A 17,788-nucleotide genomic window follows, 5' to 3' on the forward strand; every position below is an offset into this window, starting at 1 on the left:
TTGGGCCTTAGCAACTGGGCTGTGATCCATATTTTCTGACTTTAACGGCTCTGATCGTTTCATTTTTTATTTTAAGTCGTGTTCGATGCTCAAGCGGCGGCTAGCTAAACAAGTGGGTGGTTAAATGGGGGCCCCAACTATAATTGGGTCCAATTTAACCTATTTAAAACGGGAAAGCATTATATATATCCGAACCGAACGGACAGATTCCCATATATTTTTCATTTCTAATATATTTTTTGGGAATGCGACTGGGTCTATTGGACTGTGTAGCCCATTTAGCTAAAAGAATGGGCTAGCCCGTTGCCTGACGTATGAACTTTGAACAGAATGCAGATCCAACAGAAAATGTATGAGAATACTTCAACTGCGGGCCACTGAGTGAAGCGCCTCAGGCCTTGTTGAATACTTGGTGCAATACTTTTAATGGATCATTGAGCGACTAGCTCTGGGTACTGAGTGGCTGCTACTGCGATCTTGGAATCACCTTTGAGAAGGATCGATGACAACTTTTGTTAATTTGCTTCTCTAATCTCTAATAGCAAGTTGAGCTAGCTGCAAGGAGTTCACCAGTCGTGGGATCTGTTACAGCGGAGGACAAGGAGCAAGTGAAGAGGGGACTGATCCCATTCAGTCACGAGCCACTGTAGCCAAAGATGCAATATATGTGTCTCACAGCAAACATTGAAGTTAAGCTCAACTGTTATCTCTGGTGGAGATTGCCGTAATTTGCTTTTTGGATCATGAATTATTTTTATGCTCTCACGCTATTATGAGCTTTGAATATATATACCTGATAGATACGTTTGGATTTTGAGAACCATGCATAACATCATAAAAATGTCCTTATGTACATGCCAAACTACAAGCTCATGAATCCAACACTGACGGGGCATTTGGTTCATAATTGTTTGAGGTGAATATGAGATGAAGAGGAGGAGAATATGAGTGTGAGATGAGTATGGGTTGAGCATGATCATGTTTGGTATAAAATAAAGAGTGAGGATGAGTGTGAGAATATTAATAATACAATTTACATATTATCCTCTCTTTTTTTAGAAAATAAAACAATATTTTATAACAAGTGTAAAATAATTTTTTACACATCAAAACTCATTCTCCCTTGTGGATAATAGTCATTCTCACCATTTTGATGAGCTTGGCTATTCTCCCACGAGGGATAATAGATGGGTGAAATGAGTTTGAGATTTCACCCTCCAAAACTCAACCAAACAATAGAATATATTAATTCCACCCTCATTTCCCATCAAAACACCAACCAAATATCCCATAATTATTTTGAGGTTGAGTTGGGAATAAATGGTCTCGTTTTAATGTTTTTATATTAAAGTTTTGTGAATTTTCGAACTCGAGTTCCAACAGTTGGAATATGAAGAACTCCAATGGTATAGAACCGAGCATCTCCAATGGTATACAAATTGTAACACTTCAAAATACCTTGTAATTTGTGCACCATCACATTATCAAGAATCTCATCTACAATGATACATAATATGAAACACTCCAAAACTCAAAGTTTTCAACTATAATTTTCCTCCCTTTTTTCTGTTATACTCTCTCTCTTGGCTAAATTTACAAGTGTCAAGTGTTTATTGGTTGTACAACTCTAAAAAGTACTCTCAAGTCACTCTTGATATATCAAGAGTACCTAAAATTTGAAGTATGTTTCAAGTGTTATTTTTCTTCCATCGTAGCCAAATAACACTTAAAATTGATGGTTTATGTGCTTGAAAAATAGATTTCAAGTCTCCCATTGGAGATGGTCTAAAAATATGGATGGCACCCCAATTTGAATATTAGTACGTAAGTCCACCCATTTGACCTTACGGGTCAAAGGTGCAAACACTCATTTCTAAGGCTTGCCAAAAATGCATTGAAAAAGAGTATGATTGTGGGGTGAAATTTTCACAATCATGAATTTAATATAGAGAGCTACTAACAATTCTACAAAATTCACAAGAGATGTTAAAGATTCCTTGATCAGAGGGGTTCCGGTCAAGGAGATTTCAACGATCAAGTCAATTGTGTCTTTTCTCTCTAGTGAAAGTATAGTATTTAGTACATGAGTAAACTGATGACGCATGATTACGCCAGGGTGTAGACAAGTAAGAGTATGGTCCAAGTAGGAATGGTTGCACGGCTGTCTTGACAAAAAAGAGTTTAGTATTGTAGGGATGGTGTTCGAGGTCATCAATGACATTGGTCATACTCGAGGGTGTTTCAGAGCTTTAGGGCTTCATGGAGGATGAGTCATCCCTAGAGGAGGAGGTACCAGGTTCAAACCCAACTGGTGTCTATCTCCGAAGGTATCCCGCCTGGGCTTAGGCCCATGTCTCAACCGCTTGCTGCTATAGTGCGGGCTGCGGTAGCAAGCTCAGGTTTGGATCTAATCTAGGGGTCAGAAAGTGGTCATTGGATAGGGGATTTCCTAGCATAAAAAAAAAAGTATTGAAAATTAATAATAGACACATGATAAATTAATGTTGATTAAGCTATACTTGCTGTTCATACGTGATGAAAGTTAATTAAGCACTAACAATAATCTATAAAACATATTAGAAACAATAAAAAACACATCATTTCAGAGTGGATGAAATAAAATACTAAGCACGTGATGATTTAAAAAAATCAAAGTAAGCACTTGATTATATCAAGCATTGAATCATATATAGGTCCATTACATAATTTTTTTTAAAAAAAACCTTGAATCTTTGACACGTTTTAAATATGTGAACAAGGAAGAAAGCCATCAAGTAAGACCCATGACCATTAATATTCAAATACTTCAATCCCATAATAAAAAGACAAAACGATGCATCGTAATCTACATTTCCATGCTTGATACATCTACTCCATCCATTATACTAGTCTATAGATATAAGTACGAACAAAATGTTTAGGTTTTGACAAACATGGTGTTACCACGTCATCACTTTTCCATCATATACGTGGACGCAAGACTGCCGAATGGATTGGCTGACTACGCCAGGTTCAGAAGGCCAAGCATGTCAAAGTCATACGTCACAGTCATCGTCAGCAACAATAAGGCTCTCCACTATCTGTTCTGCCTCCACATGCAATGCGCCAGCGACCAGGCAAGTGAATTTTGTACTTGTTGACAAGACAATATATTTTGTATTAACAGCAATATACAACTTCTTAAATTATAATATATTAATATTTACTTAAAGAGGAAATTCGAATTTCGCCTTAATTCAAGTCCTAAAGAAATATCATTTTGTAGAATTAGAAATTAGGATGGTGTATATATATATCAGAAATTCTCCTATGTGGACCAAAAGTGTGGACCAAGTTTGTGGACTTATTTTTCAACCATAGATGTGGTGGGTCCCATAATAAATGTGTGGCCCCCACTTATGTTGTGATCAAGGTTTTGAAAACCGGACCGGACCGGCCGGTCGGACCGGTCCAACCGGTGACCGGCCACTTGTCCGGTCCGGTTGAGGTGCCAGAACCGGTAATTGATGAACCGGGATATTTCTGGTTGAACCGAGCGGTTCTTCGGTTGAACCGGTTAGAACCGGGCCGGTTTTGACCGGTTCGGTCATTTATTAAAATTAATAAAATATTTTTGAAATTTTGTTATTTGTAGGGTTTGAACTCATGACCTTTTGTTCATTAAAAAAGGCTTTAACCACTAAGGCTATGAGATTTTCTTTGTTTAAAATGGTACTTTATTTGAATATATTGTATTTTTATGAAGTTTTCTTACATATTATATGCATATAATATAAATATATATATAAATAATTCATTACGTTAAAACCGGTTTGAACCGGTTTGAACCCCGGTTGAACCTTTGAACCATGAACCGAAGACTTTTCCGGTTTGATGACCGGTCCGGTTTTAAAAACCTTGGTTGTGATTGATTACAACCATTGGATTTTGGTCCATAAACTTGGTTCACACTTTTTGGTCCACATAGAAGAATTCCTGATATATATATATATCCCATTTGACCTAATATAAAATATAATTTCCAAGTTATTCCCTATCAATCCCCGTCTCATTCTTCAACATACATGCAAAAGATTGGAGTGCTTGAGAACATGTTGTTGGAAATTTAACATGCAATAAACCAATTTATAAATATTTACATTGCATGAACAGTGACTAAGCTACACAAATAAAACAGTAACATTAAACAGAAACAGTAACATTAACATAGGAGATTGTATGCATAACACAATAGTATATATGAACTCAATAATTGATGCTTAAATTAAAATACCAAAACCGTAAACAGCTGATAGGAATTGTGGGAGCGATGTACGCCTTTCGCGAATCTCCTTAAAGAGAAATGTCCCAGCCACTGGTGCTAAGCTCTCCAGACATACTCTTCCCAAGATACAACGCTCCGCAAACCACTAGTAAGCAACACTTCAATACTAATGGACTTAGACGAACCAATTTAGAATTACACTCTCAGACAGATGATGGCAAAGAAGCAAAGACTTAGAAGAGCAGAATGACAGAAGAAGAAGAAGTGTTGTTGTTCTTAGAAAGCTGCAACCAAGCTCTCCTTATATAGGAGAGCCCAGCAACCAAAACCCAAAAAATTCAGTGAACAATCACTGATTTTCAAGCCAAAATTGTTGCAACCACTATCCCATATCTTGGGATGTTGCAACTGCTGTTTGACCAGGTAAGGTGCAACCAGACTTGACCAAGTCATGGGCTGCAATTTCCATTTTGACTTTGAAACAATTTCAAGTCCATATTCAATGCATTTGGGCCTCTCTTTTATGGGCTTGTAACAGAGTATATAAGAAGTCCGCGTAAGGGCCCGGCCCACACGCACGCTCGCCTCGTCACGCCCGACCAACCGACAGGCTCGGCGGGCGAGCGTGTGTGTTTTAGTCCAATCTCATAATATAGAGCCTCTCACTCCTACAAAAGTTTGGGTGCCCTTGGGCCCAAAGTCTTACTACTACACTTGAGCTTATAAACTACACATCCACATGATATTTTTCGAATGTGAGATTTCCATACACACACTTATTGCACTATGTTCACCATGCTCATCATGATCACTTTGGCTTTGGAGTCTTTTTACATTCAACAAAAAAATGATTTGGTCACACTAATTACTCCAATTTATTGTCCTTATAACAATGATCAATTGCCCATAAATTTCATTCAATAATTATTATTGAGCTTTCAATTAATAATACTCAAACTATAGTTGACTATCATTTTCCAACACATGTCTCATTGTGAGTGTATTGGATTGGAGTGCTCGACAATATCTTTGAAATATTTTGGAGTGTATTGTCAAGTGTATCCACACATCTTAAAGTATTGAGCAAATTGATACGCAAATTATAGACTTGTATGAAACAAAATATAGTAGAGGGAGTTGGTTGACATATTCTTCGAATTACAAGAGCCATCTTCATCCAATTATCCCCTTAAATAAGAAAGAGCGACACTTTCCTCCTTGTTTCGTCTGCCTTCCCCAGAAAAACCCGAAAAAGCCTCGACTCCCGCATCTTTACAAAACCCCACACTTTTCCCGTTCACATTTCAGATTCAAAGAAGCTGACTTGACTCCAAATAAGAAATAAAAAAGAGAAGAACGAAAAAGAAAAGCAAAAATCTCTGAATAGGAGAGGCCGTTCCTCCCTCTAAACTTAATCGGATTGCTTAGCTTCAGTCAGCTTCTCTGCATCGGTCACTTTCTCTTTCTCATGGCGGATCGTGGATCGTACGGAATTGGTCCTCGATTAGGTCAGATTTTTCAAAGTCCTTTTTCTTAATCGTTTATTTTATTTTATTTGTTTTCAATGGTTGTGGTTTAGATCTGTTTGCTTTTTAAAAATTTGAGATATGTAATTTCCTCCTAATTTCGATGGATTGATCATTCCGTCAATTCTCTGTTTCTTTATACGTGTTTCTCTGAACCTTCTTTCCTAGAAATCAATCAATTTTATGTACTTTGTGTATGTGTGTGCAAAGCTCAGTTACTGAAGAAAGTTCGTTTGGAGCTTGGTCAGGGGATGGTAATCGGGACGAATGGATTATTTCAGAAGAAACTGTTGATCAATATTGATTAGTTTTTCAATGGAGGCTTATGCGGTGCATGGGGACTAATTATTGAATTAGGCGTGGTTATTTGATAAGCTTATTTCTTTGTGAAGCATTGTGTAGAGATAAAAGCTGTATGAAAGTAATCTAACTTCTGCGGTATGAATGGTTATGAATAATAATGTTCAGAGTGGTCTAAGTGGCCTTAAAAGTGTGTTTGAATAAGGAAGCCGACAGGTCGAATGAGTGGTGTACAGAGTAGGTCCAGTAGGAACAATCTGGTGTCCTATTGGAAGGCCCCTCCATACAAAATCTGACATATAGTTGCAATGCATTTTGTGAACAAATTCATCCATGTGAGCAAATAGATGAAACAAATAGATGTCTTATGATGAAGTCCTTCCCAAAATTTATCCTCTGAAGAGACTTTGGTGGAGTTGCAGATGATTTTCTTTCTTTGGGAAAATTATGCAAAGAAAGTTTATTTGAGCACCTCTACTGGAAATTATGTGTATGAAACTACCTTATTTGCCGAAATAAATCCTAGTCTGAAGGTAGAAATTGAACTTCTTCTGATTTATTAGGAAAAAAGAATCGGCTGACTAGGGCTAAAATGGAAGGACTTCCTCATAAAATAAAGTAGTTTTAACTTCTAACCCTGTACAGATAAGGTAGACTAGAATATTAATTAAACTCCTAACTACTGAAGGACCCAAGCCTAAAAGTTACATACTTAAACCCCGTGCAAGAAAATTGTAGTGCATGCTGTTAATGAAATGCAGAAAAATTTCTAATTCTTTGTATTACTTCCTACATCAATGTGTATATGTGAACTGTTAAGTCATGGAACTTTGCTTGAAGCAAAATTCAAATGACACCTGTCAATTTCAAGTTTTTAGGGGTCATAAAGATATGAGAGGAAGTGCAAAATGATGTTGTGTCAGCTGGTCATGAAAGAGTTAATGTCGTTATTCATCGTGATTTATAATTCAGAGAAGAAATTTGCCCAGCAGTGATACAGGACTACACAAATAGAAAGAACTAGGACACTTGAACGGTTATATGTTGTGTGATTGATTTTTTTTTTGAATAGCTGATTGAATTTGGTACCCTGTTGTGTTTGGTGGATGCTTGAATATCTATGATCAGCTGGTTGTTGACATGATTGGGATTGAAATCTATAATGAAACTAAGATTGTTGTGTACGAAAGGGAAAAGGACTTCACATTATTATTACTGAGCAATCATTATTTGGTGAGGAGGTTTACATTATACCCTTACCCTGGCGCTGGCCCTGGCCAGATACTATTCGTTAGTCCCTGAAGTTCTAAATTCTACCTTAATGGATGTCTTCCTGATGTATGAATTTTCTGGGGAAATTGCTGTTACACTACAGTAACACTCGATCAGTTGTTCACCTTCTTGTAGTTTGCTTCCAAAACCTTTTAAGTAATTGATAGTTTTATTTCTGTGCAGATACGCAGCAATTACAATTAGAAGCCCAACATCGATGGTTGAGACCTGCTGAAATCTGTGAAATTCTTCGCAATTTTCAGAAATTCCATATCTCTTCAGAGCCTCCAAACAGGCCACCAAGTATGATCATTGAAATAATATGATACAGTTGAATTACTATCATTTCTGTTTATATGGTGGTTGCATATTGTCTAGACTTATTGCATTGACCTTGAGGCCTCTAACATTATCACTTAGATCCTTATTGTTTTTTGTTTCCAGTGCTGTCTGTGGAGCCATGTTAATGCAAAAACGCCTAGTAGGAAAGTCAGGGCTTAGCTACTTGATTTCCTAGTCCTATGGGTTCTCTTGTAACGAGGCAGTTTAGTTTTTTCTAAGTTCCCTTTTTTGGAGCCCATTAATATACTTGCCAACAAAAAAAATAAATTTCTAATTTTTTTGTTTTCATTTCTATTTTGGTTGAATATGTTATTTCATGTATAAAACCATTTATGTAATTCCCTCTTTTGTTTGTCTCCCCCCCCACTCCTTCTCTTTTATTTTCCACCAGTTGGCCATGGAACAATGTACTCTCCACTCTGAACATTTGTTTTATTTATTTTGTCATATTTGGGATAATCTTGGCATAGAAATGCATGAATTTTTGACCTCTTATCTTCCTTCTCCCCTTTTGTGGAACAATGTCAGGTGGTTCACTTTTTCTTTTCGATAGAAAGGTGTTAAGATACTTTAGAAAGGATGGTCATATTTGGAGGAAGAAAAAGGATGGAAAAACTGTTAAGGAAGCTCATGAGAAGCTGAAGGTATGTTTTCAGAAGGACATTGCATCTTGAGTAAACAGGTGTTACTATAGCGCAATTTATAATGTTCTTTATAATAAACAAATAACTGAGCTATTTAGTGGTTCAAATCATCTTGGTTTGTATTGTTAGTAACTTTACATACATCAAATGAAGAGTTGGTTTTGAAAAGAAGATGTATTTAATTCTGATGGCTCAAGCACTTTTAGGTTGGAAGTGTTGATGTACTTCATTGCTACTATGCCCATGGTGAAGAGAATGAGAACTTTCAGAGGCGCAGTTACTGGATGCTTGAGCAGTAAGTATGAACTTTTTTTTTTCCCCGTGTTGAAGGTTTTTTCTGAGCCCATTTTGTAAATGACAATTTCTGTGATGCTTGTAATTCTGTGGTACTAAAAAGTCAAAACCAAATTATTCTTTTTTTTTTTTTTTTAGAAAAATTTATTCTGATTCCTTAATATAATATTTTGTGATGGGATTTCTCATTTATAATCTTGTCCAATGTTGCAGGGAGCTAATGCACATAGTTTTTGTTCACTACTTGGAAGTTAAGGTACTTTATACTTGTCATTCTTCATCATTCTTTTTTATGCTATGATCAACTCTTCCCAATTTTATTGAATTTGGAAAACAGGCTTGTCCATAAGTTTTAATATGTCAGTATAATAGGAAAGATAGGAAAAATTGGTACTCTTTGCCATTTGTACTCAAATTTGACATTAGCGGGTGCAACTCCACTGGGAGTGTTCTCTCTCTCTCTCCCCCCCCTCCCTATTTAAAAACTACAACATTATTACTAAAAAGGGCCATATATCTTTGAGGTTGAGATGGGAAACTATTTGGCACATGTTCTCCTGTTCCTCTCCCACCAAATAGGGAGAGGGACTAAATTAGTGAGAGAAACTCCTTCAAGCCCATAACTCATCTCCAATTGTCTCAGTGACTACCCAAGAAACTTAATTCTGTAAGCCACCTCCAAACCATCCAACTCAACTACAATGCAACACTAATTGGCGAACTGATTCCTTATATTGTTTTTATTTACTTGAAATAGCTTATATTAACCAAGGTTTTTGTTGGTTTTCATAATTTTCATCACTAAAATGGTTAAGAAAGTCCATAATAATTAGCTTTTGGCCAAGATTATCTATTGTCAACTCTTTAAAAAAGTTAAACAACTCCCTAGCACAAGGCTCTGGCAGTGGGTGGAGTCGGGGATAGACAATGTTGGCTGACCTCGCCCCCACATAATTTGTGGAGAGGTTGCTTCCAGGAATTGAACTTGTGACATCTAGGTTGCACCCTTGCAACTTAGGCCACATATTAATTCGCCTCTATAATATTTTACACCAATATTATCAATTTTCAAATCGTCAACTCTCAAATATCAATTTTTGACTCTCTTGTCTTTCTATTTAGGATGCATGGGTAATTGCACTCTGAAAATTTCCTGTTCATCAAGTTTCCATTTGGATATAACTATTGTAAATTCACCCCACATTGTAAATCAAATTAGAGAAATGTGTAAACCTCTCTCATTCTCAAAGTTGGCCTTATAGAACAAAATTCATATCCCTCATTATAACTTCATCAGCAGCATCTTGTTAGAGATCACCACATCCTTATCTCAGGTAATGTAAAGATCAGGATAAAGGCGATTTCAATGAAGAGATTCCACTCTAATATCCTGGTTAAAGCAGGGTAGAAGTTCTGTTTATGCTCTCTATAAAAATGCACACAAGGATTATCCCATTCTTTATTAATCATCTTCCCTAATTCACTCCTCATGGATCTCTTACTGGTGAAATTGTATTTTGCAAAAACAACTTTCCCCATAGATAACTTGCGTCTAACCTCCAAACAAGACAGAAGAATCCAAAATTCAAGTCTTGGCCTCTGGACTCCATTAAGAAAGAACAATTCTCAATATCTCAGTTTTGGTTAGCAGGTATACTATTACAGACAGTATAGTTAAATTTAAGATGAACATTATTTGCACCCCTTTTTGACTAAGTACACTCCATTAACCCTTTAAAAATACATTAGAGTGGGGTGTACTTAGTAAAAAATGGGGTGCAAATAATGTTCATAAATTGGGAAAGCCTTCAATCGGATATCAATATCAGCAGTATGAAGAAATGCAGAATTTGTTTGAAGAATAATAAATTTTTAATTTTTCAGATATCCCCTTTGTGGTACTCTGGTTGTCTATTGTTTATAAATCTTCAAATTTTTTGTACATTATCCCAAGTTCCCAACCAACCATCCAGATTCATTGTTGAGTTCTTTTCATTGTTTCCCCTCATTTTATACTTATATAATCTAGTGAACATATTCACCATTGAATTTTATACATGGATTATCTGGTTTACTTTTCAATCAGGGTAACAGGGCGAATGGCAGTCCTTTGAATTTTAGCTTTCAGCAAAATCATAGCCACGAGCCTTCAGTAAACACGGATTCAACAAGTCCAACAAGTACACTATCCTCACTATGTGAAGATGCTGATTCAGGTAATTTCTGCCTTGATTTGCAAATACTGCTTACATATCTCTCACCTCCAGGAAGAAATTACCTTATTGTGCTGAATATTCTAATTTAATTGCGGTAATGCCAGTGCGCTCATCTGCCATGCAACAATTCTTAATTTTGACTTATATTGCAATTTAATGTAGAGGATATCCACCAAGCAAGTTCTAGATGCCACTCATATCCCGAATCACTTCAAATGCAAAAAAGTACTATGATGGACACTATAAATGCTGACCTCAGACACTCTTCTGCTATGCATCCTAGCTCAGGTACCATGTTTATAGTTATTGCAGTTTTTCTTCTTAACCAGAGAGTGCTTCCCTACTTTTAGATTTCTGTCCTTTATGTAATGCCTTTTAGTAACTTCTATATGATCTGCTGTTGGTATTTAATGGTATACTTGAACTCTTATTCCCGAAGTAGGCGCTGTTGCACGTCGTGTGGATGGACCTAGAAATAATGATGGTGGTACTCAAATAATGGAGTCTCAAAATTTAGCTTCTTGGGAGGATATTTTTGAGCAGTGTACAAAGGGATATGATAATCTACCTTCTCATGTAAATGTGTCTTCTAACCAAGCTGGTAGCATGGGAGTCATGCTTGAAGAAGAGAGTGTATTGTTTGGAGAGCTTTTAGCAGGGGGAGCTGCTGTTAGATCTATGCCTAGCGAATCCAGCTGGCAGGTAATTAACGCTGTTTCTACTATTTTCGTACTGCGTCGGTATGTTTACTCGATTTTAAATAAAATGATAAGCTGAACCGCGTGTAGCAGAGTTCAAAGTTTGCTTATAGGATTTCTCTGAATTGGCTATCTAGAACTCTTCTTCAAATATCAAGTTCATAATAATATTTTGACCAAGATTTAAAGGAATGTAATTTAAGAATGATTTATCTGGGTATGTTACTATGTTTCTGCATCTGTTAGAATTTTCCGAAGCATTAATATGGAGTTGGTAAGCTTAATTTCACATATATTTTCCATAGACCAGGGAATGTTGATTATTTTTTCCAGTTAAAGTTTACTAGAATGTTAAAAGAGACACAATTAAGTGCACATGGCTCCTTATACTGTGGTGTCATGGTTTTAACCTTTGACTTCAATATGAAGTGAGTTTGCCACTGTGCCCATTTTTCCCCATGAAAGATATCCAATTATTAGTTTACTTGATTTCAGAATGTACGACATGGATGATTGATAACTGAAGAAATGATAAGAATGCTATCATTAACTGAGGCATTTAGTTTTGCCTCCCTCAAGTATCTCTGGGAATGTATTGAGCATCACAGATATATACTTTTCTTAATCCAATCAGGGTTTTATTTGTCAATTGAAACTTTCCCTTCCAGATTCCATTTGAAAGCGGTTCCATGCATTTCCCTGGGCACTCCATGGACCCACAGTCGAATTTGGAGCTGGGATATGATTTCGATACCAGTATCTTTGAACAAGGACCACATCTTGCAAATATGCAGAATATATTGGAGCCGTTTTATAATTGCAGTGCTCAGGAGAACGAGCAGGCACTTCAAAAGCAGCTGGTAGATGCAGAAGCAATTGCAACAAAATCAAATTCCAAGAATGATATGACCCTGGAAGGAAACATCAACTATTCTTTAATTGTAAAACAATCATTATTAGATAGAGAAGAAGGCTTGAAAAAGGTTGACAGTTTCTCTCGGTGGGTTGATAAAGAACTTGTGGAGGTCGATGATTTGCAGATGCAGTCCTCATCTGGCATTACATGGAGCACTGTTGAATGTGGAGATGTAGTTGATGAGTCCTCAATGAGTCCCTCTCTCTCCCAGGACCAGCTTTTCAGCATTGCTGATTTTTCACCAAAGTGGAGCTATACAGACTCGGAATCTGAGGTATGATATCTATCCTCCGTTTACAATTGCAAGTTAGCATTTAGGCATACATTGTGTATATTTCTCATGAAATTACTAGATGTTTACATTCATTAAAGCTCATTGGGCTTCATAATGGCCTTTTTGTATTGGCCATCATTTTTGTTTGGTTGGAAAAATTTTATTAAAGCACCAGGGGGGAACGTAAGGATTACAATGAGAAAAGATTTATATCATCAATTACATTCCCAGAAGAAAAAAAATCACCAAAACAAAAGACAATTAATCCCTGGTATCTAAGAGAACTTGAAGAATCCTTGTTCTCGAACACTGTTCTCAATCCATATCATCCAAGTCACAGACATGGGGATCAATTGAATACTGCTCCTCGGATCTGATATTTGTTCTTCCCGATTAATCTCCAGCTAAAAGTTCTTTATCTAATGAAAAATTTAGAACCTGTTGAAGCCTCGTCATATTTAGTGCATTTGACCAAAATTTTCAGACTATGAACAGTGTTAAAGAGGGTGACTGGATAACCGGTCAGGAGAAGAAGGTAACTTTAGGAGAAGCCTTAGATGGCATAATGTTATAATTATTTGTATTATAACTTGGCTACATAATGTTTTATCCCCATCTCTCCAAATTAATTGTTTCTATAGTGCTCATCTTGTCAGAGTTGAAAAGTCTTCTCATTATATTTACCATGACACAGGTTCTTATCACTGGAACATTTTTGAGGCGTCAAGAGGGGGCAAAATATAGCTGGTCATGCATGTTTGGGGAAGTGGAGGTTCCAGCAGAGGTTCTGGGAGATGGTATTCTTTGTTGCCATGCTCCACCTCATAAAGATGGAAGAGTTCCTTTGTATGTGACCTGTTCCAACAGGTTTGCTTGTAGTGAGGTGCGAGAATTTGATTTTTGTTTGGGCTCTGCTAAAGATGTTGATGTCACGGATATATATGGTGGAAGTACAGATGAAATGCTTCTTCACATGCAACTTGTTAGATTACTATCTCTGAGATCTACAAGCTCTCCAAATAACCTCTTTGAAGATGCGAGGGAGAAGCAAAACTTAATTGGGAAACTTATGTTATTAAGGGATGAAGAGGAAAGTTACCCCATGGTAGAACGAGTATCGCAAAAGGATTTGTCTCAACACAACGTGAAAGAGCATCTCTTTCAGTGGCTGACGAAAGAGAAGTTGTACTCGTGGCTCTTCCATAAAGTAATTGAAGGTGGTAAAGGGCCAAGTGTATTAGATGTTGATGGACAGGGTACATTGCATTTAGCAGCTGCTCTTGGTTATGATTGGGCCATAAAACCAACTGTAACGGCTGGAGTTAGTATCAATTTCCGTGATGCGAATGGATGGACTGCACTCCATTGGGCTGCCTTCTGCGGCAGGCAAGTCCTCTTGATCTTTTTCCCTCCTTTATGATATATGTTGATGTTATTATGCGTAGTCTTTTGTTATGATGTAAAAATTAAAAAGCTTTTGGACAGAATACCCTGCCTCCCCTTCTTTCTCTGCGGTGATACAAAGTCTTATTGAGACTAATTGTTTTTTATCAATCTCAGCTTTAATAAACGAAACTGTGTAAAGCTTGAAGCTAAATTTTGTTTCATAATTTGCAACTAAAGGAATGATAGATTCCTGATAAACTCCCTTTAGGATTGATTGCATTATCTACCCGGGTTTATGCTCTCATAACTTATGTTGTCTTGTGAATTGTTTTACGTTTGACTTCTGAACATAATCACTGACGGCCGTCCTTGTCTATATCAGTGCTTGAGCTGCATATTGCTTTGTCCATTTGCAAATAAAGTACTTATGGATCACTTTAATTACATTATAAACATTTTTAGTTTATTATTGGGCTTATGCTCAACATGGTTTTCCATAAAACTTCTAATTTGTTGTTTGTGGTTGTTTTTCCCTGGACTCAAAACTTCAGAGAGCAGACGGTTGCTGTCCTTGTTTCTCTGGGTGCAGCACCTGGAGCATTGACAGATCCATCTCCAGAATTTCCTTTGGGCAGACCACCTGCAGACCTTGCTTCTGGCAATGGGCACAAAGGGATTTCAGGTTTTCTTGCAGAGGTTTCTTTGACCAGCTACCTTTCATCCCTTACTATGAATGATCCCAAAGAAGACGGTGCACAGGAGGTCTCAGGAACAAAAGCTGTGCAAACTGTTTCAGAGCGGACTGCAACTCCTGTTAACTATGGTGATGTCCTAGATGTACTGTCACTGAAGGATTCACTTACTGCTGTCTGTAACGCCACCCAAGCAGCTAATCGCATACATCAAGTATTTAGGTTGCAATCGTTCCAGCGGAAACAAATAACTGAGTATGAGGATGATGAATTTGGTCTGTCAGATGAGCTTGCTCTTTCAGTTGTAGCTGCAAAGTCACGAAAGCCTGATGGTATGGCTCATTCTGCTGCAATACACATCCAAAAGAAGTTTCGTGGATGGAAGAAGAGAAAAGAATTCCTGATAATTCGACAAAGAATTGTAAAAATTCAGGTTATTTTCTTTATACCTTTATCAAGTTTTAATTTTTTTTGTTGTCTTTAGATGTCCCTTCTACTATTATTTTCAACTTCATTGATCTCATCATAAATTCTTTGAATAATTCCATTATGCTGTTAGGAACTTCCCTTTCGTTCTGCATCAGCAACTATTGCTTTTATTTTGAAAGAATCCGTTTGCAAGACAGATACCACGGGTTGTTCTAGTGAATTTGTGATCCTTTTCAATAATTGGTTATTTAGTTATTAGTATGGGCATGGAAATCATCTTCTTGGATTTCAAGAATTATGGAATGATGTATGGTTATTTCTATGTATAACAATATGGTTTGTTACTGAGGCTACTTTTCACCTTGTACTCATTTAGTCACGCTGGTCTGTAAATGGCTTTGTAATCTACTTTATTATGCTAAAATTTGAAGTTATACATTTAATTGCTGAACAATGGTAATGTTGTTGGGAAATCATTCTTGTATAGAGTGTCATTCTTTGAGCATTATGTTTCGTACTGACTTTTAAATATCAATTATGTGAAGGCCCATGTGAGGGGACACCAAGTAAGGAAACAATATAGGGCAATTACCTGGTCAGTAGGAATTCTGGAGAAAGTAATATTGCGCTGGAGGCGGAAAGGGAGTGGTTTGCGAGGATTTCGACGAGATGTAATACCGGATCCACCTTGCTTGCCCTCGAAAGAGGATGATTATGATTTTCTCAAGGAAGGAAGAAAACAAACTGAGGAAAGGTTACAAAAAGCACTCACCAGGGTGAAGTCCATGGTTCAGTATCCTGAGGGACGAGCTCAATACCGTAGGCTGCTGACTGTAGTAGAAGGGTTCCGTGAATCGAAGGTATATATATGTCGTGTTTTTTTTTTTTTTTTTAAATGTTAACTTTGCAAGCTCAATAGCCTTTGATTTTACTACTGGTCAATTTTATCCTTAACTACTAATTAAGGGTTACTACTTGCTTGACACCATACCTCAATTGTTTTACTTATTCCGTTTGAGGAAAGTTCAGAATTCTCTCTTCATTGCTATTAGTGTTAGACAAACCCATTTAATTTTTTTTCTCTCTTTAGGATATATTCCGTTTGTTTTTTTTTTGCTGGTAGTCATCCATTGCTCACTTTTAGTTACTAGAGGTTACTGAGCATTCTACAAGCTCTTGTTTAGCTGTTGCAAATTCTTGAGATGTGTGCCAAGATTATGAAGCCCTTAACCAAAATAGATTTTCCATTTTTTGGCATATTTTCTACTTCACCACTCATCAATAAACGGCCATAAAATCAGTCCAAGGTTGCCTTGGCTAACTTGTTTTGATCTTGATGAGATCAGAGACTGAAGTTGGTGTTTCTCCTTGCGAACTGTTGATGTTTGTCACAGTCAGTGATCTATGTTTGAGAGTTTTATCTCATTTGTTAATAGAACTTTTGTTTTCAATTTGGATATAACTTAGTCCTAGTCCAAGTCTAAGAAACACCAAGCTTTCAAGTTTTATTACCATCAACAGATGTCCTAATGCATTGCCCTTCAATGGTGGTTTTTATCAGGTGTCTGATATGGTATTAACGAATTCTGAAGGAACGGCAGATGATGAAGAAGACCTTGTCAATATTGATTCACTTTTGGATGATGACAATTTCATGTCTATAGCGTTCGATTGAAACCCTGTAACATCTCTGATTTGTTCCGTGTACATAGGTGGGTCACTTTTCATTGCAGGATTATGAAGAGCCTAACTTCATTTTGTCTGTGTGTATGATATCTAATCAAAGCAGCAAATGCTCCATGATAGGATCGAAGGTTTGCAGGCGCATGATATACTAGTTGTACACTTTGTTAGAATCTACGACTTTAAATTATGCGACTCTTTAGTTTTGGCACGCATTATGGGGCTTATGTAATAGTAATTTATTTGATTTGAGTTAATGACTTCTTGTATAATATAATTACTTAAAATGGAAGAATTGGAGGAATAGCAGTAATTATTGATTGTTAACTTGGAATTTCTTGTAGTCTATTGTGTGGGAAAGATTTTGCGTTACATGTGTATGTATGTGCTATTTGATATCTTTCAGCCTTCAGGAAGATTGTGACTTTTTTTTTACCTGATTGTATAGTATAAAGCACAAGGTAGTATCAATTGGTTTAGTACTTGCAATAAGACCCCCCATCAATTGGTTTAATACTGATCGAACCGCCTTGGGGGTAGCTTCCTTGGGATGCACAGTCCCAAGTCAAACGGTAAGATCTCTACTGACTACACGGAAAAGAAACAAGAAATCATGTCAAAGTGAGTTGCACCTAAGCCAAATGATTCCACCCAATTCAACTGCACAGTCGAGCAACATTTCTCTAGTTTCATGTACAAGAAAATATGGAATATACAACTTATCAGCTATTGATATGTATTTGGGAGAATAACACCCTGAAAGCTTAACTTGTGAGGTTGGAGAGTCCAATGTCCATATAAACCCCACACCCCACACTTCTGATGTTGGATTTGAGATTGTAACATTCCATA

At 36.9% G+C, this 17,788-nt stretch overlaps 1 protein-coding gene across 2 annotated transcripts; it reads left to right on the forward strand.

Annotated features, from left to right (window-relative positions):
* The first annotated feature begins 5,482 nt into the window (after positions 1-5,482).
* LOC119982211 (calmodulin-binding transcription activator 2-like) lies at positions 5,483-17,308 on the forward strand. Of its 2 annotated transcripts, none has more exons than XM_038825459.1 (13): positions 5,483-5,772; positions 7,546-7,665; positions 8,233-8,348; positions 8,555-8,643; positions 8,856-8,898; positions 10,729-10,858; positions 11,021-11,146; positions 11,298-11,560; positions 12,225-12,746; positions 13,441-14,132; positions 14,684-15,257; positions 15,799-16,113; positions 16,815-17,308. In XM_038825459.1, the coding sequence occupies exons 1-13, from the start codon at positions 5,733-5,735 to the stop codon at positions 16,926-16,928; spliced, it is 3,144 nt and encodes a 1,047-aa protein (XP_038681387.1). In that variant the 5' UTR covers positions 5,483-5,732; the 3' UTR covers positions 16,929-17,308. The 2 variants fall into 2 exon arrangements, with proteins under 2 accessions (XP_038681387.1, XP_038681388.1); XM_038825460.1 differs by having other exon boundaries at positions 11,301-11,560.
* Positions 17,309-17,788: the final 480 nt, after the last annotated feature.

Source organism: Tripterygium wilfordii, chromosome 17 (assembly GCF_013401445.1).
Source record: "Tripterygium wilfordii isolate XIE 37 chromosome 17, ASM1340144v1, whole genome shotgun sequence".
NCBI lineage: Eukaryota > Viridiplantae > Streptophyta > Magnoliopsida > Celastrales > Celastraceae > Tripterygium > Tripterygium wilfordii.

Bases quoted from the DNA above. Each gene is read 5' to 3' on its own strand.
- LOC119982211 (XM_038825459.1), top strand. From the start codon at position 5,733: ATGGCGGATCGTGGATCGTACGGAATTGGTCCTCGATTAG. The intron at 10,859-11,020 runs GTAATTTCTGCC...AATTTAATGTAG, and splicing joins ATGTGAAGATGCTGATTCAG to AGGATATCCACCAAGCAAGT. The intron at 14,133-14,683 runs GCAAGTCCTCTT...TCAAAACTTCAG, and splicing joins TGGGCTGCCTTCTGCGGCAG to AGAGCAGACGGTTGCTGTCC.